This window comes from Pseudopodoces humilis, chromosome 6, assembly GCF_049639895.1.
Source record: "Pseudopodoces humilis isolate 2021_Gansu_Grassland_sample_001 chromosome 6, ASM4963989v1, whole genome shotgun sequence".
NCBI classification, from domain to species: Eukaryota; Metazoa; Chordata; class Aves; order Passeriformes; family Paridae; genus Pseudopodoces; species Pseudopodoces humilis.
In genome coordinates this window covers 27,535,133-27,559,881 of record NC_142205.1, presented here as the reverse complement: position 1 = coordinate 27,559,881, position 24,749 = coordinate 27,535,133, and the positions used below count along the sequence as shown (strand labels likewise).

The window sequence follows — 24,749 nt, the reverse complement described above, 5'->3', positions numbered from 1 at the left end:
AAGCCAAAGGTTTATACTGAGAAATCAGTGTAAAATGTGAAAAGTGGTAGATAAGCATATGCTGTAAAAACTATGTATCCATATCACTGTATAAATGATCAAAAACCCATTATTTTCTAGGGATCTCTGTCCTGTTTTCTCAGAATTGTTTAAAAAATGCAAGTCAAAAGGCAGATTAAATCCACCTTGGTGGAAAGTATTTGCCTTCATAATGTCTCTCATAAAAGAATTGACAAGGAAATACTTAAGCATAGAGCAGGAAATTATACATATCACATTATATCCAGTAATATTTTTATGTAAAGTTTTAAAGAGGGACTTGGATGGAATTTAGGCCTCTGTATGTAAATAAACTTGGTGACTGTTGCTGTAATAAGGACTTGAGTGTTTGACTTGAGTTGTGCCTTTGTATGCGCACAGAACTGACCTGGCTTTGGCAGGGCTGTGTAGGTCTATGCCCAAACATGACTGAGATCCAGAAAGTTGTTTTGCTGGAGTACACTGCAAGAAAAACCCTGCAAATGTAATACAGAGCAGAAAGTACTTGCACAACCACAAAATGAAGTAGTGGCTAGTAGGATTTTGCAGAATAACAGTTATAATGTGGCATTTGTCTCTTAGCATGTCGTTGTTCCCTGCACTGTTTCTATGTTCTCAGTAGGTTACTGGACATAACAGACCCCTTGCCCACTACAGAACAGGGACCAAAACTAATGCCTGCCCCTTCTATGCAGGCATCAATTCTGTGTACTTTCTTTCTGGCTCACTGAATTCTCCAGTTCAGTGCTGCACATTGCTGCAAGCCTTCAGCAGGCACAGGGGGACATTCCCCCACACCAACATAAGCAGGGGGAAGAGGGTAGGAGGAGGGTAAATGCTGGTTAAGGAGGTAAGAGTGTTTTCCCCACCAGCCCTGCATAATCAAAAAGTCCTATGGCTTCAACTATTTGGTTAGTTGCAGAGGACTAACTTGTTAAGAAGACCCTGGAGATGGTAATTGGAAATGATGGGGTGAAATTTTAACTGTACATGTTTTCTTTGATCACTTAAAGTATTATTTTCTTTCAATTAAGGCTGTTAATTGTGGCATGTAGGTGAACCAAGATATATAGGCAGAGGTCATATTTTTCATTCCACTAACTGACACCACTGCTAAAAGCTCATAGTTAAGGATTATGATGGAAACTCACACCTTATTTTAGTTTAAATGACTGAAGGTGACTATATTAAAGGGAAGCAAGCATGTACTCATGTGGGTAACTTACACTCTTAAATATTTCATTTCATACTACCTGACAGAATCTATTTGCATGTTAATTTCATAGAAAGTTCACGAAACCAACCTGTTGTACGGCTGATGGATCAGCATACAGCTGTGTTCTGTTGAGGTCTTGCATTTCTTCCTGCTTACAAAGCCTTTCAAACAGTAACTTTTTGCCTTCTGTTACTGTATGCACTCTCTCTGTTAACAGTTTTTGGAAGTGGAATATGGTGTTTTCAGAAGCACTTTTCTTAAGTGGAACAGGTGACACTTCTGTGGACAAAAGCAAAGTACTTGGTTAGAGTGCACAAGTCAATGAACTGCTGACACTGAAGTTTAGCACATGCTGGATTTTCCTAAAGCTGTTCTTCTGATCTTCTCTTTTGGCTGGTGTTGCCTGGTGTTGTATAAGGGATCATTGTATGATCAAGAGTAGGAATGCAGCAGACCCTGTAAAAATCTATCTCAAACTTTCAGTTTTGCCTAGTTACAGCCCTTTTCAAGAGGTACTTACATAATAGGCAATAAATGAAAGTCTGTTTAATCGCACAGAGTGATTAAATACAATGTTAGTATTGTGTTTATGTTGTTACAATGTTAGTATAGTTTGTGGTGTTGAACTAAACGGGTTGAATTTAAAAATGTAATGTTCAGATCATTTATCTTCATCTGTCTGTGAATATAATTTTGGTATTAAAGATAGTGGTGAGATCCTTAAAACTAAGTTTTTTGTTCCTCATTCTTGGATTTTCTTTTTATTTAGGGCCTGTCAGAAAGAAAAATGAACTTCTGACCTTCCCCGTATCAAATCATGTGCCACATATTTCTATCCTTCCCATCATTTTTCTCTCTCCATGATTCTCTATTCTATCTTGTCTTTGACACAGCTGTCTTAGCCTGTTTTCTTGTGTACAACACATTAGACATGTTTACAGACACAGTAGCGTAATATGAAGAAATAACATCCATGACTGTGCCTGTCCCTACTTTCCCTTAAGCAACACAATTGAGACATCTTGGGTTTTAAATACTGTATTTTCTTTGCATATGATGTTTACCTCATTTATACCAGGGATGAGGACTGAAATAAATGAATTACAGTTTTCCTTAGGCCTACATTTTTATCAGAACTCTTCTTTTACCAATTGTTGTGGGTGAGAAAAGAATGTTTGTTCGGAGCTGGGTGTTAAATTCTAGGATTATGTTTTTTTAACTGTTTGAATACTGAATATATGAATCTGGCATCCAGTTCAACAGCAGTGTAGTACATGCTTTAAAAAGTCAGGGGTTCTTACCATCATTCCATGTTTTCCTCTTGATACTCAAAGATCCCGTGTTTGCTGCAGCATCTGCCACTGAAACTTAGAAGAGAAAAACAAGGTGACTAAGTGTTTTGTTGAGATTCTCAAGGCACAGTCAGTCACACACCAAATACAAAAGCAAATACCCTAGGACAAGACACATTTTTTTTCACAGATGCCTCAAACACATTAATAACTGAAAAATAAGAAAATAAGCTTCTTTTCTGGAATGTTATTGTTTTACTGGCCACTGCATCAGCATTCACAGATTACATAGTCCTTTTCCAGCATGCTAAAATGTAAAAAGCCAGGTTGGTTGTTGGTGTTGACAACATTCTTGGTGTTGACATATCCCATTCGCGGAGAGTAGAAATGAGCAGTAATAGATTCAGTTTCTGTATTTGGAAGAAAATACATGTCTTGAGAATGTGATTATACACAAGACTGAGGCAGGGGAGAACTGTCATCCCACAGCTCTATGGATGTCATTCCAGCTGCAACTCACACAGTACTGAGTGGTGCCCTTGGACACCACATTAGGGCTCAGGTTCACAACTCTGATTGTGGTCCCAGCAGTTTCTGATCAAGCTGTCCATCTGGCCTTTCTGCAGAAATGGTTCAAGTCCTCAACTAACATTTGTGCTGTTGCAAACTATTATCTAACATATTGAGAACAATCACAATTAGTTCTGCTTTACCTTAAGTCACTGAAGCATAAGTTGCAGAGGTTCAGTTAGTTCTACAAGAGCACCTAATATGCCTGGAGCAGGGGAAGGTGCCCCTGAAGTCTGAAGCAGTTGGCCAGTTACAAGAACCCTTACAGCAGATACTCTGTGGTTCCTAGATCAGAGAGTTTCTGATACTAAGAAGCAAGCTATATTTTGAAAACTGAATCTGCTTTAGCAAAATTAATACAATTATTACAAGTGTTCAAATAAAAATCACTGCCCTGGATTTTTCTCTCTCTTGACTGCGGTGTGTATTGAATTAATATAGTTTGGGGTTTTTGGAGTCCTTGCACTTGGCGTGATTGCTACTGATTTCTGCAGTTCCAAATGGCATGAGCTTACAGCTCTCTATTCATCAGACTTTCCAAGTCTGCTGCATGACTCCTAAAACCTGCTATGTGTCCTAGCACCATTTCACTGTATGTCACTTAGGCTTTCCAAAGCAAAGATTCTCCAATAACACAGAACGCTTTGGTGCTTTCACTTTTTGCTAATATTCTCACTTCTACATGTCCCCATAGACCACTTGAGTTGTTCCCTATGAGACCATGCAGATACAGCTTCCCCAGTTATTTTCCCTCCCCATTTCTGGCCACACATTTCACATCTACAGCATGGCTCAAACAGGCAGCTTTAGAAAGTTCACTTAAAGCACTTTATCTCATCACTGAAGTTTTTATTACCTGATAGGGGACTTGAGCTTTCACATCCCCAGCCTGAGGTTCCGAGAGGCTGTCTTCTTAAGATACAGTCAACTTCATCATAAAATCTCATTTTTCTTTTGGGATTTCCAAGGTGCTCATTTTCTTTCTGCAGTGCACGGTATTCATATTTCAAGTTCTTGTACTTTGTGCGACATTGTTTCCAGTCTCTGTCTATACCACGTTTCATTAACCTTCTGGCAATTTCCTCAAATATTTCTTTATTTCTTGTGGCCCCTTCAAGCATCTGTTGTATCTTTTCATCTGACCATATGTTTATCAGAGCCCTAACTTCATTATCACTCCAGTGTTTTCCTGCTCCAGTATCATTAACTGTAATAACTTTAAAGTGATTTTGTGCTTCTTCCAAGGGAATGTGATTGTCTGAAAATATAAATAAAAAACCAACTAACTGTAAATGCTATAAATACATGCTAAATATACATATATGAAAGCATAATTACAACTAATAATATTTTAACTTTATAATTTTAGTATCGATACACCATTGTTTCCTCTTAAGTATTCAAAATACATAGCGAGTAGAATCTCATGTTTCTCCAAGGCATCTAAAATTCAACATTCTGTCACAATAATTGTGCCACTGTTGTGAAATTAAAGACAGATGTATCCAAGTGTTACATGTAGGAACGTCACCATCATGTACATTTAAGCTTTTAAGATCTCAGCATTGGTGAGAAGTGTGATTTCAAATTAAAACGGCAACACGCAAATGAAAAGGCTACTCGGGATTCAACAGAAGAAGAGAAATCTTCAGACTCAAAAATAGTCAGACGTAGGCAGATGCTGCTCATTCGATATGTATGGGAGGAAAGTTGAACTACAGTATTAATATAGGTTTTGCTCATCAAAGAAAAAGAGATAAGAAACTAACTTTTAAGTTTGCTAACAAAGCTAGAATGGAATCAGGTGTAGAAAAGTAGAGCTATGTTTATAGTAGAGATCTGATTGCTCCAGCTTTGGTACTGAAATTGCAATGTGATTTATTTCATAAATAAATGCAAGTTAATACTCACCTGTCCCAACCATCCGTTTTGCTACTGGTGTACAAGATCTGTCTTCTGAGGTAGTGCTTATAGAATCATCATCTATAGAAACACAAAAAGAAATTTTTTTAAATAGACTTGGATTTAGACAAATAAATTGCTAGTATTACTGTCATCCTCTGTAGGAGACACCTATTCCCACCTAAAAGTGTCCTAAGCCCTCAGTCTAGCCCATTAGTTATAGACTTGAAGAATCACAGAATCATGGAATCATTTAGGATGGAAGCACTAATACTAATCATTTAGGATGGACTTAGCATTACCAAGTCCACCAATAAACCATGTCCCTAAATGCCATATCTACATGTCATTTAAATCCCTCCAGGGACAGTGACTCTGCTGTTGCCCAAGTCCAAGGTGACAGTTCTGATGACCTCCCTCTTTACTTCACCAAGAACTGAAAACACTACCATTTTGTAACTACTGTGGCCAAGAGGCTCCAGGCACCACCAGTCTCCTATACACAAACACCAGGTCCAGTGGGTCCCTTCCCTAGCTGGCTCCTTCACCAACTATGTCAGGCAGCTGTCAGCCACACACTCCAGGAACCTCCTAGGCTGTGTCCTCTGCTGTGTTGTGTTTCCAGCAGACATCTGATAACCTGAAGTTCACCCCCAAGGGCCAGCAACTGTGAGACTTCTCCCAGCTGCTTATAAAATATTTCAGCTGCCTCTGTCCTGGTTGGGTGGTCTGTAACAGACTCCCACCAGGATACCTGAATTGTTGACTTCTCCTGATTCTTACCCATACATCCTCAACCCTACTGTCACCATCGTGAGCTCTAGACAATCAAAACACTCTCTAACATACAGAGTAGCCCACAGTCTCTCCTTCCTTGCTTGTCACTTTTGCAAAGTTTACAGTCACCATTGCAGCACTCCAGCTGTGCAAGTCATCCCTCTGTGTCTTCAAGATGGAAACTTATAGCAGTTTTCCTGGTACACAGTGGCTTCCAGCTCATCCTGTTTGTTTCCTATGCTGTCTGCACTAGATGCGCCACAGCTGGGCTTTTTGCCCCACCGTCTTTAGGGGGTGAGAAGCTCTTTGTATTCTCAGGTGCTTCTGTGGTTTCTAACACATCAATAACTCCTCTCTGCTCTCCATCCCCTGACTACTGAGACGCAGATCAAAGGACCTCTCTAGAACAGCATCTCTCAAACATTTGCATGTTGCCCCCAGGCTCTCTATTAAGTCTGGGTTTATCTCTTCCCACCTGCAAATTTAGTTTACAGCTCTTTCAATGAGTTCTATTAACTTCTATGCTAAGATCCTTCCCCAGCCCCACCCCTTTGAGATAGGTATCAGCAAGTCTGGTGTCATGGAACCATGATTAAAAAAAACAGTATCTTCCCAGTGTCACTAAGCTTGAAGCCAGATAGTGATCTGCTGGGTCTTCCTGGTTTTTTCCCCACATTATTCCTTGCAACTGGAAGAAGACAAGACTATTTGTGCTCTTGATCCCTTAACCAGTTTCAAGGCCCCTGAAGTCTCTCTTGATTGCCCTCAGGCTTTTATTTGCAACTTCATCACTATCTACTGAGAAATTCTTGAAATAATCTATGAACATCAAAACCCAGATTTGCTGGGTTAATTTGCTCGTGCTTGGACTACTCTGAGACACTTTTGTGTGGACGTACTTTTTTGGGTTGGGAGGAAGAGAAAGATTAGTTCTCATTGTTTGCTAGGGGATGTCATAGACTATGTTCAGTACTGGTTTTGGTAAAGGGTAGAAGTAAATATTCCTTTTATGTTTTGAAAAACTGAGTGCTTACTTAGGCTCTGTCAGAAACAGTGATTCTTTGTAAATAAACATGTTCATTTGATGTGCTTTCTATAATGGTTCTTGCCAATATATGCACAAACTAGTACTTGGAATTCATATTTGCTCCATAACTTGTTTTCTCTTCAGTCATTTGGCAAATACTTGTTTTTCATAAGCCCATGTGCAAGAATATATTTTGTACCTGTGGAAAACTTGGAAATCATACTCTCATCATCATGTTTGTGTGATTTATTTGGGGTACTAGAAAAAATCATAAATGTCATCTCATAAATGGGCACCCTGTAACTCTTGAGAAAATTCTTAGATCTTCCTTAACACTTGGAGCTCTTGGAAATGGGCCAAAACAGAGCTGTAGGGCTACTCCTAGGCTCCTAAGAAATTCCTGGGTTTTTTCTTAAACTGTTACCAACCGCCCCATAGCTTCCATTTCTGTTATCATTCTCTCAACCATAGTGGTTCTCTGAACTCTTCCTGTCTTTGGCAGTGGCACTTGCGTAGTGCTGACTTGCATGATTACTGTGTTCGATTGGATATTACATGATAGGGAGTTGGTGTGTATGAGGCAGTCAGTTGAGCTGCATGACATTTTATTCTTCACTTTGTATTTGTGTGACCTTGCTATGTCTCAACTTTCAGGGTCACAGATATACTTTATCCTCAGTGTCACTTGTGTTTCTGTGTGTCATTGTTGTGGTGGCATGGCTCTGATGTTGTCCTCAGTGTCACAGTCACTACAGTTGTCTTTCATGATCAAGATCAGCCAGTGCAAACAGTTGTAAAGGGTGTGTTGCATAGGGTGTCTCAACATCCAAACTACAGATAACATAATTGCTGGAAAGGAAGCTCTTGCCTGGAACATGCCTGATGCATCCAAGAGAAATATTCTTATGGTAGAAACTGCCAGTGCCAAAGGCCAAAGAATTGCTGTTCACAAAATCACTAAAATTGATTTTTTTCCTCTATTAACTTCTGCATACAAACAGCATTACTATAAAGAATATAGTCACTGTATTTCAATATAGGTTACTATATTTCAATTTCAATGCTATTGTTATTTCCCCTGATGTCTTTTTTTCATGATCTTCTATGGTTTTTATGCTCATTTATTCTGGAATATTAATATCCCTACTGCATTCTAATGTTAAATTTTAATATTTTAAACAAAACAAATCTTGTCCTGATCACTTATTACTGAATATATGACTTCTACATATTGCTGATTTCAGTTTTATGCTTATAATAGTTCAGAATATTTATATGGAAATTGCTTGATAGTAAATAATCTGATATTAAATGCAGTCATGAAGTAGTTTGAAAATACAGACAAGGTATAAAATGTTCTTAGTTTCTTTGACTGCTATTTACTTTTCCATTTTATCCTTTCTGGCAACTGTGTAAGAAAAAATGTGTTTATGTCACAATCAAATGCAGATTAATCACATGCATCATAAAAAGGAGCATGCTCTCTGGGAAAAATAAGATTTTGTTATAATTATGGGAAGGATAAATAAGTGTTCATACGTTCCTGCACTATGAAATCAAACAAAACTTATAATTTATCATAATCTAGAAGTACAACTAATGTAATTTGCTGGAATAACATGAAGCTCTGAAGTCTGCAATGCCCAGTAAAGTAGAATGTCCTATGAAAACTATCATGACAAAGTCCTGACTTACCTATATCAATCATCTCCTTCTTTACTTGTGTAGCTTCCAGAGCTACTGGGGTGGAGTTGGCAAAGTCCCCCTCATCTTCAAGGATTTCTGTAAAAAAAAATTTTCAGAGTTCTTATTAACTAAACATGTCTTGAGTGATGTTTTGAGAGTCATGTACTTCAGAATGATATACTGATGATAACTACTGCTAAAGATTTCCTCTCTCAATACATTAAATCTGCCATTTATCTGCAGTAATAGCCTTAAGAGCAGAGTGTACCCACTTACAAAGTAAGTCCAGAACATCACATAACAGCTGCAGTATATAAGTTTATGGGTTATGTGTGTAAACTCTTAAGTTATTTTAACCTGAATCAGAATTTGTAGAATGGTTCACTGATGGTGGGTGTAAGATACCAAGTTACTGGTAAACATGCAGCAGAACAGGCAAGACAGTGACTTGCATAAAGGGTGCAAAATATACTGAAATTATTGAAAGACAACTAAGTGACTGATGCCAAGTCAATCCAAGTGTTTGAATTAGCCCCAAAAGGAGCAAGGGACCCTTACACGTCAGGATGCTGTGCTTACACAATTGATCTGTAAGGCTGCCTGCCTGATGGAGACGATGTACTAAAGCCTGTCCTGAGAACATCTCTGCTGCTGCAGCTTGCAGGGGTTTACATCACACAGCTGGGTGACAGAGGTGTCCCTGGGCTCCCCTCCATGGGGAGGAGATCTCCACTCCTCTGCCATTGGCCCGCTGATGTTAAGGGAGAATTCCACCCCTCTGCCCTGGGACAGAGGTATGGGCAAGTGGATGATGCAAGTGGTCATGCTCATCCTCACTTCCCACTGAGGACACTGCTCTACAGAGATTAAATGGTGAAGGCCACATCATGGATCAATGACAGCATTTCTGGCTCCCAGCCTGTTCTCAGTCCATTCAAGAATATTGCCACTAAACATTGAGCAATAAAGTTTAATCTAGAGCCATTTTATTAAAAATTACCCCCAGATCAATACAGCTTTGTTTGCATCAGATGTTCTTTATGATGTGACTAGCATCATGTGCTTTTTTTTTCTTTTGGCGAGCCAAGAATGTGGGTAGGGAGCCTGGCTTTTTTTCTAAGGCACCTTTCAGAGTTTTGGAGGGAGAGCACAAGAAGAGTAAGACTGAGCCAAACAGAACAAGCCGTCGACAGTTTTTGGCATGGATAAAACACAGTGGCTCCATCTGCATTGTTAGTGGAGCTATAGAGAGTTGCCAGTAAATATGCTTAATCTCTACTTTGTGTTTGAACCACTGCTCACAAGGCTACCCGAGCAATGCTGTCACAGTCTTTCCTTTCACCCACTCAGACTGATACAAGCTCTGTTCTCTTTTGGCACTCTGTCACCATCACTAATTATCTTGTTTTCTGGCTCATGAGACAAGATTAGTAATTTGTCTCCTAATCCTTACTCTCATGTGTGTCTTGTATAGTATAAAAGGAAAGTGGGTTATGTTAAAACTAGGGAAAATTTTCAGTGTGTGGTTTATGTTTACGCTCCAACAACTTGCAAAGATGCTGCCATCTCTGTCATACAGATCTATGAGAGTGGATACAGAAAACTTTGGATGCACAGTTAAGAGTTTGTCTGCAGCCCAAATATGCCTAGGCTATTGAATAATCACTAGGCAGTGAATAATCAAGAACTTTGGGGTTTGCACTTCTCTGAAACACTGCTTAACACTAGTCTGGGGTATATGTATGAAAACATTATCTTTTGACTTTATATCTGTACATTTTAAAATTCCATGCACACAGCAGCAAGTGTTCAAGCCAATGTTAAGTGCCTGAGTATGCACTAATTTAAGATCTTAACTATAAACAACAGATTTTTAAAAAGCCCTTGTTTAGGAATATACCTTGGAAGTGTCACTAATTACTTTGTTCTGAGAGGGACATATATAGTAAAGTGTATGGGGTACCAAAAATCGTAAGAAAATAATGACAAGGAAAGGAATTTGTTTGAAGTAGAATACTTGCTGTAGGTATTGTAAGAACATCAGACTACTGGTATTTCTTAGAAACCTCTTTTGATCTCCACTGTTGTTCCCTGGCACTTCAGATTTAACCAAACACCTATACACACACTCTGTAGTCATACTGCAAAGTCTTGACACATGTGGAATGTACATGGAGTTTGGATTGACAAACGGTATAGACTGAAGTAACTGGCTCTTCTGAATAGATTTCTCTAACAACTAAAAGTGATCCCACAAAATTGAAAACATCAGTGAAAATTAATAAATAAGGTTTTTTTTGCAGATCGATTCAATGGGGTATGTTTTGCCAAAAGAGAGAGTAACCTGCAGTGTCCCCAGCGTATCACAGGACACTTAAGCCGAAAACCCACGGGTTGGGGACTGTTGTGGCTCTCCTGCTCCCCCAGCTGGGCAGTGCTGCCAGCAATGTGTCAGGAACTAGGACAGGCTGTGCAAGGAGCCATGAGGATTTCTTTACCTTTGTCTTCTTCTCAGATGAGCATTTGCTGCTCTTTGAGTAGCAAATTCATATGGGCAGAGATAAAAAACAGTATCACAGCACATCACATAACTAGGTGTTCTCCTGAAACTTGTGTATTTGTCCTTTGATTAACCCTATTTTAGTATTTTTCTTACTTGAGTATGGCAAACCCAAATGGGCTTTTTATAAAAGACTGGCAGTGGTTACTGTTACTGTGGCTCATAACTCAGATTCAGGTGTAAGAACACGAGAAACATATGCTCTGAAGCAGCTCGTGCATCTTCTGTGTATTTATGCAGCTGCAGTTGCCAGAAGGCAATGCCTGCCTAGGCTAACTCATATATATGTGTGTGTATATATATATATATATGAGGAAATGCATATACAGCTCTGGCTGCAGATTATATTAACTGCATATACTGATAAGGAAGATACCCAGATAAGAGTTTAACAGAATTTCTAAATTCTCATCTATGTTGAATTGGGATTTTCTACAAATTTTTTTTCAAGACACATAAATACCTATAAATTTAATAATTCCATGCTGTTGAGAAACACTTTTATACAAAAGTTCTGTTGCATATGCAGGAGCTTTTACAAAAAGTCACATCCTAAATGCCAGTGATTGAGACATTACTCATATCAAACAACCAATGTAATGTATCACTGCCTGTTTGCCCTTTTCACTATTTATCAGTGTGTATATTTATGAGTACAGAGGTACATACAGTCTCTTTACTTACCAGTTGCTCACTTCAAAATTATTCGGACTGTCTGAGAAACTCATGTACCACAATTAGAGAAGAAAGGGTCTCCATGTTATTGTAACATAAAAAGTGTGCATCTTTTATCTGCTTTATGCAATACCTAATTATATCACCATTAAAAAAAAATAAAGACTGGGTGTCTTCTACCACCTGAAAAACATTTATTTGAGTGTGTATTGTTTGTTTTGGAATGAGGAAAAGAATTTTGCAAACTGAACTTGTTTGTTGGTTTTGCCTTGGAGTGTGGTTTTGCCTTTTTCCCCCACAGAAGTTTGAAAAATAGTCTTAAGAGTGGATAGGTTGAGCCACAGACACTTTTGAACCACTTGTTATTTTAATTTTTCCCCACAAAATCACATTGCATTTACAGTTACCCAGAAATAAACAAACTACGCAGTTAAAATGCACATATTTGAAAAGGGAGTTGGTAACCAAGGTAAACTACAGATATTTTTACACCTACACTTATCTTAAATGACAAAAATGTGTTCTCAGAACTTTACTAGAAATATTCATTTAACTTCACCTTAAATATCTTGTTTGGAAAAGTGCAGTCCAAGAAGTTACAATATTATGTAGCACCAGGTGGTTGAAAACTGTCGGATGACAGTTAAGGAGCACTGCTGAATCTTTGTATTACATAGTGTCTTACTACTGTCTGCGTGTATGTAGTAATATTACTTGTTAATAGGGAGAAATGGAATTTAATGCATTTTTTAAGCAGTCTTAACTGGATCCTATAAAATGCTGTTTATTTCTTTCATATTTGTCTCTCTGAAAATGAGGTCTCTACAGGAAATGCACTTTTCACAACAACCTGTTTTTCTCCATGAAATGCGTCATGTGGCCATGGTAATTTTTTTATTTCTTAGTAAACTTAAATTTATTAATGTAATTTCTATTGAATGAAAAAACCAAAAATGTTGCTATCTGATATATCTTAAATTACCTCTTATGATCAACCATCTCTTTACTTACTTGTCATAGCTGTTTCTTTCATTATATGCAGAGCTGCCCGATTCTCTGGAGTAGTATTTACAGTAACATCATCTGTCAGAAGATTTTTAATTTGATATTAAAATCTTTTCAAGTTCACATTAGACCATTTTAAATTCTGTAAGACTACTCCTTAATCTTAATTTAGACCATGTTCTGCCTCACACTACTGAAAGAGAACATGAGGTGCTCTGTTGTGGACAATAACACCTGTCAGCCTGAGAGACTTCCATGTGTCTCTAGCTGAATGTTAAACTTCTGCTTCCTCTGAAATTTATGTTTTCAGATGCAAACCATAGTCTTTCTTTGTAAAGAGCAGAGCATATGACCTTCATATTCAGTGAGACTCTTAAATGAAGTTTTCATCCTCTGACATGAGCATTTACACAATTACATCCTGATCACATATTGTGAAAAAGAGATGCTCTATTAGTTCATGTACAGGAGACTGAACAATTCTAATCCTTGGGAATACATAGTTTAAGTAAATATAAATGCAGCAGGACACTGCACTCAACTTGATTAAACCAGTAGTCTCTTCTCTACATTTTGCCTCACAAGTCTTTGGAATGATTACTTACTGGACTGATTTTATCATATTTAGCAGGACATTGTAAATGTGTACATAAGTATGTGATGACATCATCTCTTGCTTTTAAGTTTTCTAGGTTTCTGGATTTTCTACAAATTATAATTTGGGCTTATTTTAGAAACTAATTTCAATTCAATAAATTTAGGTATTTGTATAAAATAGAAGACTTTTCAGATTACCTGAATCAGAAACTTTCTTTGTATCTGCAACCTGTAGGTCTTCTGACATATTACTAACAGAGTCCTCTTCACCTGTGTCTCCAGGCATTTCTGTGTAAATAATGCTAATTTAATTAGGGCACCGTATTTTTATACTTTATAAGAACATCTGTGATATATCAAATTAAAAAGTCCATCCAGCCTCAGATGCTTTTTATGCCATCAGGCAAAGTAGGTGCATTATCAAAATGTCTAGAAATGGCAATGGAAGAGCAAATCTTCCCCCAAAATGTTCTCATACTTTTCAGCCAGACTGTCTTCATGTAATATTTTCGACTTCTCCCATTACTTTACTAACTTCTGGTCTTACATTTGGCCAACCTATGTTGAGTATCATCCCCTCAACTAAAACTTTAATGTTTAATTCTATTCTTAACAAGCATGTTTCTGGTTGTACATACCAATAGAAATGTTTTAACTCTTGGGTAGTATAAGTTCATCAGTCTACTCTAATTCTGCATTGATCATCCATTACCCTTAATTGTCAGTAACCATCCAAAACCAAAGGCAAGCCTCTGTCATCATTCTTAGTGCTACTTCTTTTGCTATTTTGCCACATTTTGCTATGTTGTGTCACCAGTTCGGGAATCTTGCTCCAAAGGCCAATCAAACTCAGCTATTTGGGACCATAAGAGAAAGATAATTTAGATGTTAACTTTAGATGTTAACTTTTTTAACCAATGTCTGTTACTGCAGATTTCTTTTGCTCAATGTCTTAATTTTTCCAGTAACACAGTCTGAGTATCTCTCTGATCCATTTCTGTTATCTAAACTGTAAACAGTCTCTCCTGACATGATTTTGCCTGGAATTGTCTTTCTGTATCATCTTATCCTATGTCTTCATCTTTTTTTCCTCCTTTTGCTTCCCAGTTCTGTTAAAAAAGTGCAGGGCAATCACTCAATCTGAAATAATAATACCTTATAACAAAATATAAAACTACTGGATAAATAATAAATTTCCATTCAATGTTTTTCCACCCCAGCCAATTGATTAATTTCTCTGTTTGTGCTTTTTGAGTTTTTTAAGGTCTCTCTAGTGCTGGAAAACTAAAAACATTAAATCATATGTGGGTAGTTGAAGTACTTACCTAAGGAATCCTTTTCTGATTTTGCTTCTGTCCATTCTGAAGGCCTCTCACTTTCATCATTATCTGATTTACTTGCTTGTTCCATGGTGCAGTGCCCCAGAATAGCATCCAGTTCATTAAAAAATTTCATACTTTTACTTGTACTCCCTGAGTCTTGGGCACTTTTTATGCTCTTGTACTCATGTTTCAGATTTTTGTATTTTGTCCTGCACTGTTTCCAGTCCCTGTCAATTCCAAACTTTTGAAGTCTAGCAGCAACCTGTTCAAATATTCTTTTATTTCTCACTGTCCCCTCTAGTTGTTGCTGGATATTTTTGTCTGACCATATGTGTATCAAAGCTCTGACTTCATTAACAGTCCAGTGTTTTCCTCCTTCATTTGCTACTGTAGGAATAAAAGCCGGTGGTTTGGAAGCCTCTACTGCTGACGCTGGATTACCTGCATTGTGTGGGGTAGGGGAGAGACACAGATATTTGTTACCTGTATTGGGTGGTTGGGGTTGGGAAAGGATAGAGAGAATGGGAATGAAGGACACTGTTTCCCCGGAGAAAGATGGAGCAGAAGTGACATTAAAATCAAGCTATTGGTTATAAATTTGTCAGCAATTTTGTTAATTCTGATATGATTTTTGCTTTCACTTGAAGACAGTAAGATAGCACATGTACATTTAATTAATCTAAGAGGAATATTTCTTTCTTCTGTGTCCTAATACGCAAAATTTTTACCTGTAACACCTTTGGGAACAACTGATGAGCTTCTTTGTCCTTCAGACATTAGAGAGGAGAAGAGTACTGTTGGGAAGATGGGATGTACTGCATGAGCACAATAATAAATTGGCCCTGAGTCACTGACACTAGCATCAAGGCTTAACTTTTTGCATTCATGCCATACTTTAGTTTTTACACACATGGAGAGATTTAACCTGAGTAAGGATCTGATCCTTCTTTTTCTTAACAAAGCAGCCCAGTTCTAGGGAGCAGAGGAATGGAGACGTTTGCTTAAGTCAAACATTTGTGTGATAGAACTCAGTTCTCATGGCACAGAACCTGCACCTTTCTCAGGGCAGATCAATCAAAAATATTTGGCGTTTTTTAGTGAAAAACAGTGTGATTTGTCTTACTCTGCAAAACTAAGATCCTTTTTTCATTTTCTGCAGTCTACAACTTAATTTTTTAACATTATGAGGTAAAGGTTGCCACCCATACAATAACTTAAAACACTGAAATGCTATATATTTTAGTTTTTTAATGTTTCCTTGTTGCTATTTATGCATTTGCTTTAAGACTTTGTTTTATCAGATTAGTTTGTAAAGTCATTTCTCATGCATTTTCTAAAGCTGTGCAAAAATAACTAAAAAACCCAAACAAACAAACCTAAAACCAATTCCAGGGCATGATCAAATAAAGCAGCAGGAAAATGCACAGTAACTGACAGGTTTTTACAGTCATACTACAGTGATAAATGCCCTTGTCAGTGTATTTTTCTGGAAGAGCAAACTAAATTATGGGGGTTCAATACTTTATAGCCAATAAGGTGTGTGTGGTGGCAATAGTATCAGACCCTCGATTGTGCACAGAGCTTCAGTGGGGCATATTTATAATAACCTGTCCAGGATCAAACTTGTCCTAGATAAAGCCATTCTTTTGCTAGTCTCCATAATTCATTCTAGCTGTCAACAAATTGTTCCAACAGATACAATTTTTTTTTCCTTATAGTCCTGGGTTAATCAGGACTCCGCAACAGCCAGCTCACAGCCAGTGTAGTTGAGAAGGATATTTTTCAGGTGCCACATCAATTATGCTTTCTCCATTTCTTCCTGAGGAAGTGAAAGAAAATGCTGATTTACTGGTGAATCAAACCATAGGAACTGCCACAGATGGTAACTGCCAACATCAAATAGGCCAGAGAGGAAAGGCCTAGGGAAGACGACAAGAAAAGAGGATGAAGAGTGCAAGGAAGTGCTCTCTACACTTCCCAGTCAAAGCCATAGAGCATGGGGGGCATCTGGGAGGAATACAGTTTCTTTACTTTTTGTATAAACCAGTATTTCTCACTAGTCAGTTCATTCCCAGCTGAGCTCACTTCTGGTTGTAGATATTAGTTCAAATGAGTTCTGGTGACTCAGTATATTGCTCGCTTATTCTGCTCTGTGAAGAGTGGAAAATGGTGGGTTCATTTGTTCCTTATTCCCTTTAAAAAACATGCTAATTCAAAATATCCTGCCTACAAGTACCACTTTGAAACAAAGTTGTTATGGTCAGTGCAAAAATTTTCCATATATCTTGAATTCATTTTAGTCCTAATTTGTTTTACAAAAATGTTTAAGCAGAATATACATTTTTTTTTTATCTGAAAGATGCATTTATGCTGCATTTAATCTTTTTATAAACTTCCTCAAACCTGAGAAATCTGCTGAAATAAAACCAATATATTAGGCAGATACAAAGGGGTCAACATTTTTATTTCAGTGTCTTCTGAAATAGTGCTGAAACTTAGGGACTAGAAGAGGTACATGGGGAGGGCATTTTAGTACTAGTATGTACTTGAAAGCCCATGCAATTGAAGTTATTTGACTAACTTTGTAGAAAGCAGCTTCCTCAGAATTGAAGACTTCTGCTTGGCAGTGTGTTGAGCACTGGCAAATAAAAACATGTTTTTATAAAATTTGATTCAGATACTTACTGCATGTTTTGTTTATGTGCATGAAGTATTTTATATGTGCATAAATTCCATGTGACATTCATTTCTCTTCCTTAATTTCTTTCTATTGCAGGCAAGAGGGGTATAAATTGTAACGTAATAGCCATAGGCTTAGCCGGTGGCTTGTTTTCTTCCTGAATATGGCACCTTGCAGATTTTGTAATGAAAGTTGTTGTAACTGGACTGGAATGTATACTAAGGCAAAGGCGGTATATAAAAAATAGAGCATGTCGGAGATTCAGGACAGCTGCTGTTAATCCAGGCAAAAAATAAGTTTAAATCTGCCTAAAATGTGTTTATGTTTCTTCATTTCCTGTAGCTGTCCCTTGAAGGGGCTCACACCGAGGATCGTGTTCCTCTTTCTGTCTTGCCAGATTTGTGCCTTTGCTTTGTAATTTTGCTGAGCAAAACTACTAAAGTAGGACATTTTCCAAATGAGTTCTATAGTTGGTTGGACTAAAGCATTGCTGACCATTCCTTGCTTGGAGAGGTGACTTTGAAGTTATGCTGGATACCACTGCAAGTGTGGATAGCTCTGCATCTTTCTCCTGGCTCAGGCCACTCACTCATGCTGCTTTAAGCATCCATGATTTAAGAAAATGAACTAGGGAAAAGCCACAAGATGACATGGGTATCCACACTAGCTTTTGGCATACTTTCCACTGGCATTTAACAAAATTACTGTGGTTAATGCAGTTAACATGATTAAGCTATAGCATGGGATGTGTTTTGCATGAGAATGGGGGTCATGCAGGTTGTTACATCACATACAGTGGTCAGTGTCTAGTGATGCACAGCACCGCTGAGTGCTAACACTGGCAAGGAGGCGGTGCAAGAGAGTGGCTGTATTAAAGCTACGCTGATCAGAAACAGAATGACGGTGTTTTCAAGCTGTCGGGAAGTGCTCTGACACCCATGCTGCTTTTAAGCTTTTGATCTCTCTGTTCCATCATACTATACCTAGTTGAACTGGTCTGGCATGAGATATAAAAAGTAGTGGATCTCCTGGAGCATCCTCATCATCTTCTAAAGAAACTGGTATTTCACCTGGGAAGGAAAGAGTTTTTAGATGAAAAAATAGGTATGGACTAAATTAGCTTAAATTAGTTTAAATTCAAGTGTCCATACACCATGAGAAGATCTTTAACTTGGAAATCTCACAATTTAATTTGTAGTTAAATTAAATCATAAGGGGGACATGAGTTATAGGAGGCAAATAATTTTATGTTTTGTATATGAAGCCTGTTTTAAATGCATTTTAAAATTCTGGTTGAAACTGACTTGATTCTAGTAACTTGTATGCTCTTCTGACTCAGTATTCAGGGTAAAGTAGATAATGTAAAGTAAGAGACATACAAATAAAGGCAGACTTTGCACACAGATTCACAAAATCAAAAATCCATTTATGTAACAAAAATAAAATCCTAGAAGAGTATGAAGAAAACAAGGATGTTCGGCAAAGAGCTCTGGAAAGCAATGGAATTCATTAATGGTATGGGGAGGGAACCAAAATATTAATTGTGACTTGACAGCAGACATATTTGTAGCTGACAGGATTAAGTCTAGCTTTTTCCAGCATAGCTTTTCTACATTTATTTAAAAAGGAACATTATAGCAATTCTATGTAAGTTTTAAAAACAGCATATGTACATCAGGTTCAGAACCAGCTAGATTTTCACAGACTACAGACTTGCAAGTTCTGTGGTAGTGTGCTGTTTTCAACACACCATGTTGACAGGAGGTTTGAAACGTTGATTCCTTGTATGGGAGCTGAGCTTCTGTGAGCTCCAGCCAGGCAGGGCATGCAGATGAAAGCTCGCAGCTCTGCGGTAGTCCGTCACGGGGAGCAGTAATGAGGTGCGGCTAGGATGCAACCTCCTACCCCTGACGTCGCTGAAACTGAAAACTGCGTTTGAAAACATTATCCTAAATCCTCCTGACTTTCAGCAAGGCTCATGATGACTCATAGATGCAGTGGCCTGATCTCTGACTGCTCCCAGCTGTCTGCCTGGCTTCCCTGGCAGGAGCTGCTGCTCATGCCTCCACCTCCAGTGACAGGACTGGCATTTCAACTGCTTAAGAACAGCAAAGCAAACCAGAGAGAGGAGAATAAAATCTCTGCTGGAAGGCTTCTGAGTGTGCCATAGGCACTAGCATGAGAAAGGTTAATCACATTGTTATATTAAAAGAGAAATTCCTTCTATTTTTAGTAAGAACAGTTACCACAAAAAGATACTACTGTACCAGAAAAGCTACTCAATAAAAGCATTGCACACTTGCTCAAAAAACACTATATAAAATACTGTCAATGACATGTTGAAAGTGCAGATGTGGAAAACCATGTGTAAGTGGCACTTTTATGTTAGCATTTCTGAAGGATCTTCCTGCATTTCTTCTGCCAGTCATTGCTGATATATTTCTGCTCAGCGATAATCTTTCTGCATTTGATGATGTAAACTGAAGGTTAAGCAAGGTGATCTGTGTGTTAATATTTAAACATAAAGAAATATAAAAAGTGTAAATAACTTGAATTACTAGGCCAGTATTTTGTAAATAATGTAGTTTATTAATACTTGATTTAACTTGATTAACAAAATGGAAGGTCATTCATTTGAACTCTAATGAAAAATACCATTTTTCATAGCACACCATCACTTTACATAGATTTTCTTGGGTTTTAATTAGTGTGATAATACACAAACTACTTGAAGAGAAGTGAACTTGTTGGCTTGTATCTTTTTAAATGATTACTTAAGCTACATCTCTGCCTGTGAAACATGTTTTGGGAGGACAGCATGAACCTCTCTGTTTACATTTCTGCATGTGTTTATGCATAAGGTGGTATCTTTCCATGAACAAGCTGGGAACTGGTATGTTTTGCTACGAGGTTTGTTCTGAGATACTCCTCAGATTTGACTGAGACTTTCAGTAATAATTTCTTCAAATACACTTTCAAAAGAAAACTGATTCTACCTCATATGAAAAATCATCAGGGGAACACTATAGAAATACCATTCAGTCCTATAAAAAAAAGTAGTCTCTTTTCTTCCCTTCCTGTTGCTCCCCCTCCCCAGCAATCTCCCAGTAGCTGAGATGATGTAAAGACATGTTTTTCATCTTTACATGAAGCATGTGTAGGAATGTTGAGACTGACACTAAGCAGAATGGTAAATATATGGTGAATTATTTAGGAACATGCCCTGTCCCCTGTCACGCTTCTTAGGAAAACAAATCAGTATAGCTACCAAATGTTTGCTTAGACATCCTTGATTCCTCCAGCCCCCTCAAAATGAGATGTCTCTGCCTCTTCTAAAAGAGGTGAGGGACCATTTTTCTCTACTCTTGTAACACGCTGGTTGAAAGGGCAAAGCCCAGGAGGGGCCTGCAGTTGCTGCTGGGGCAGGAGTAGGGGGCTGCCTTTGCCTGTGCTGCTGGGAATCGCCTTTCCCTCTGGGAGCAACACCACCACTCTGGGCAGCTCTGTCCCTGCAAAAGGACTTGAGAGCATCAGCTGCAGAGCCGCTGATGCCAGTTTTGCCTTAAAAGTGCTCTTCAAAGTACTGGGCTGAGCAGGCATCGTACTCTGACTGCAGGTGGAATAGGACTGGGCCTCTAGTACAGTGTTAGTTGCTTGACTTGCATTCTTAAATAAGAAAGTTGATGGTCTCACAGCTGTTCCCTCAGCCCCTTGTTGTGGATGTATGCATGCATTCTGCATAGCTGCAGAACACATTTCTGTCTTAGTGTGCGTTCATTGCAGCTCAGTTGTGGTTTTTTTGAAATTCTTTGCATTTCAGTTTTTGCATTAGTGTTGCATTATTACAGTTAGCTGCATTTAATTTTTGTTTATCCATAAAACCTGTTTGCTTTTATTTTTCTGGAGTGAGTAACAGAAGTGCTTGTGCAATCAAGAGATGTATTTAATTATACCACCTTTAAAACCAGACTGTCCTAGTGCTTCAAAACAAGGCATGTCTCACCTAGAAGTAATTATTTTTATAGATACTATAGTTTGGGATTCACAATTGAAATTAACTTTTGCTGATTTAAATTTGCTAGAGGTCTAAAGCAGATGAGAATTAGGATTACCAGGTGCAAACTACATCAAAACACAGAGGATAATCTAATGGCAGATCCTCAGATGTAGGACACTATCTTAATTTCACAGTCCTCAAAGTGTTTCAGCTTGTATTAACCTCAGTTCTGCAAGTTTAAAAATAAAAATGGATTGCCATTCATAGTGCAGAGAGCACATTACAATATTTTAAAATTGCTATTTTAATTTGAAGTGACTTTGACAGATTAGAGGCTTTCTGATAGTGATGACAAATTAAGGTCAAGTTTTTTGTTAAGGTAAGCAATGACAATGAAAAGCGGCAATTTCTTTTCCTCAAATCTGTAAAACAGCACTGTAGAGGGAGACATGGAATGCTACAAGGACAAGCTCGATGTCCGGCTCCTTTCTATGCCTTTGACATTATCCCCTGGCAATAACGTTGTTTCTTGTTTTCTTAAAAAAGATTCACAATCTTAATTAATGTAAATTGCTACATACCATGGGAACAAATTAAGCTTTTAATTTCTCTTTTTAGTCATCTTATTTTGGTACCTGTAACTGTTATTGGGGCTTATGCTTCAGTGACATTTAGGATGTGACAAGGAGATTTGAGTGATGTCAAACAGCAGATTGACCCTAATGAAATGTTAAGCAGAGCTTAAATGCATATGTAGAGAAGGTCGAATAAAACAAGAGATTCAAATAATTTAGTAAAACTCACTTCAGAATAAAGACAGCTGTATTCACTTGGTTTGCCGCAAAATAGTCTGATAAATACGATAATTTTTACTTTCACTGCTAAACTAGAGTTTTTAATGAGAAATTATTAAGTATCTGTTTCTGGAATATTAAATGAAACTGCTTATAAAATATTATACCATAAGTCATCACACCTAAATATCAAGCTGATATATATATATGAGAAATAAGAATAAAAATCCTAAATTTCACTTGTATCAGAACAAATAACGATTTTTACACCACCCTGACAGTTTCAGCCTTTTCTTTTTCATTACGTTTACATCTGAATTGGAGCTTTACAAAATCTGCTTCCAAAATACTGCAAATGAAAGGCAAAGGGAAAGAAAGCAGCTTATTTTAATTTAGCATTTCCACGCAGTGCAGGAGCCTGGACACTAGCAAGTATTCACCGAGGCTGCAATACAGGCAGTTAGCATAATTTTGCTGGAATTACGCTGTATTTACAGACTTCGACACTGGTGGGTGCTAACATTTTATTCCCCTGCACGAGGCGTGCATCCAGTCACTTCTAACAGCGCTGCTGGGGCTGAGCAGCCTCCGCTCCAGCGCCAGCCGAGTCGGGCTAAGGTTTTGTTCCCTTTGGGTTTTAAGCAAAGAGAGAAAAATAGAAGCAAAAATATTTTTTTTTACCTTGCATGCTGTCTGTTGTGGGGCTTGTGTTCAGCTGCGTCTCAGTCGCAGAACACCTGCCGTTTTCTTCTGCTGCTAATTGTGTGACAGGCTCATATCGCAATATGGCATCCAGATCATGGAAAAACTTCATGGTTTTAGTGACATCCCCAGAGTTGTGGGCATATTTAACCGTTCTGTATTCGTACTTCAGGTTTTTGTACTTTGCGCGGCACTGTTTCCAGTCCCTGCACACTCCCAACTCCTGTAACCTTTTAGCAATGTAGATAAATATTCCTTTATTCCTCAGGGTGCCGTGCAGTTGCTTTCTGATATTTTTTTCTGACCAGACGCTTAACAAGGCTTTAACCTCCTCCTCAGTCCAATGCTTCCCTGCTCCACTCTCCATGTTGAAAGTGACCTGGAAATGATTCACTATTTCTAGCCAAGATTTTGTTTCCTAGGAAACCAGACGGCTGGTTGTCAGTAAGCTCCGCCGAGATGAAAGGATCTAGTTTTACTGGCTCAAGCTGCCTGAGGGGAGTAACTTGAGACACTGCCAAATAAGCAGGCTCGGCGCTGGAGCCCGCCGAGGGAAGCGGCTCCGGCGGCGGGGGGGGAGACCTCGGCCTGGCCTGGCCGGACCGGGCCTGGCTGGGGGTGCTGTGGCTCTTCTTCGGGAGTCAGTGCGGGCACCAAGGTGTGAGAAGAGAGACAAAAATAGTTTCGTTCCTTTGAAAAAACCCCCAAACCCAGCAAAACAAAGCAACATCACACACACACGCTCCCCCCTTGTGGCCTGGCCTCGGGAGGCCCCGGGCAGCCCGGGGGCACGGCCGCTGGACCCAGCCTGCCCCACAAGGCTCGCGTTTAGGATCGTCCTGCCCTACATCTGCGCATCTCTGTGCGCTGTCTGCCTCTAACTGCGGGCCGTAGAGACACGTTTTATGTATTAGTGATGTTTGCATAAAAGCTGGCATACTTAAAGTCTGGCTCAGCTCGTAGAGTGGTGCAGACGTTGTGGTAATGACACTGAGATCCCGTGTCTTTTGTCAGTGAAGTGAAAGATGTAATTCAACACCTTGACCTGGGCCTTCCTTGGGGTGTCTGCTTCCCTCTTCCTAGTGATTTAGTTACTATTTAAAGAGACCATGACAGTATTAAAATGGAAATTTCCTGTAATATTAACAATTGCAATTACAACAGCAATTATAATAATAACAATTGCTGAATGCAGTGCATCAACCCTTAAGTCTTACTACCAGTCTTCATATTTATAGATGAAACATCTTCCTGAGTTAAAGTAAATGGATTTAAGAATGTCTTCATCTCTGATTATTTTCTTCGAAGAGCTGTTTCACTAACGGGGTAAATTTGTTCAGATATGTGGAAAGTTTGGTTTGTTTCGCTTTCTGTAAGCAAGTGTTAAAGCAAGTAAAGCAAGTGTTTAAAATTTTTGCTTTACATCCAACTGAGACTAGTAACAAATAAAGGGATTTTATGAACTGGAGAAAATTGGTCATGTCAGTTGTAGACTAGCATCCAGTCTATTGATTTTTATGCCAAATTTTATTGTTGCTTATAATAAATAATTCCAGTGACTTCAACTGAGTTAAACCAGTCCAGTGCACAAATAGGACATTAGTTGTCTTTCCCTTTTTAAGAAAAAACATCATTCCTATTCAGACATTATCAGAGAGTGGATAGGAGCTCACCTGTCCACCAAAGTCCTGATGAGTATTACAGGCACAGGCAGGCAGATAACAGCAGTTTTGTTATAGGCAGCACTGCCTTATTTAAGGAACTCTTTTAAAGGGAGATGAAGCAGCCTGCATTGTTATCCACAAAGAAAAACCCACAAACAAACAAACAAAAACAAACAAAAAAAAAATCTAGTCTGCAAAGCAAACCTTTTCAATGGATAAGAACTGGATTACAAACGGCGGGCAG

The 24,749-nt window shown here is 38.5% G+C and overlaps 2 protein-coding genes across 5 annotated transcripts in view; one reads left to right on the top strand and one right to left on the bottom strand.

Annotated features, from left to right (window-relative positions):
• The window catches only part of PAICS (phosphoribosylaminoimidazole carboxylase and phosphoribosylaminoimidazolesuccinocarboxamide synthase), a 41,585-nt gene extending 18,362 nt beyond the window's left edge, over positions 1-23,223 (bottom strand). The window contains exons 1-11 of one of the 4 annotated variants that reach the window (XM_088056006.1): positions 22,821-23,223; positions 18,332-18,418; positions 15,397-15,462; positions 14,672-15,109; positions 13,545-13,634; positions 12,756-12,827; positions 8,519-8,605; positions 5,029-5,100; positions 3,974-4,375; positions 2,557-2,622; positions 1,344-1,534 (exon numbers count right to left, since the gene is read on the bottom strand). In XM_088056006.1, the coding sequence (XP_087912132.1) occupies positions 1,344-1,534; positions 2,557-2,622; positions 3,974-4,375; positions 5,029-5,100; positions 8,519-8,605; positions 12,756-12,827; positions 13,545-13,634; positions 14,672-15,109; positions 15,397-15,462; positions 18,332-18,418; positions 22,821-23,208 (1,959 nt within the window). In that variant the 5' untranslated portion in view covers positions 23,209-23,223. The remainder of the gene's footprint in view (positions 1-1,343; positions 1,535-2,556; positions 2,623-3,973; positions 4,376-5,028; positions 5,101-8,518; positions 8,606-12,755; positions 12,828-13,544; positions 13,635-14,671; positions 15,110-15,396; positions 15,463-18,331; positions 18,419-22,820) is intronic. The other 3 variants (XM_088056007.1, XM_088056008.1, XM_088056009.1) reach the window with 3 other exon arrangements.
• The window catches only part of PPAT (phosphoribosyl pyrophosphate amidotransferase), a 44,584-nt gene that overhangs the window by 7,703 nt on the left and 12,132 nt on the right, over positions 1-24,749 (top strand). The window lies entirely within an intron of this gene.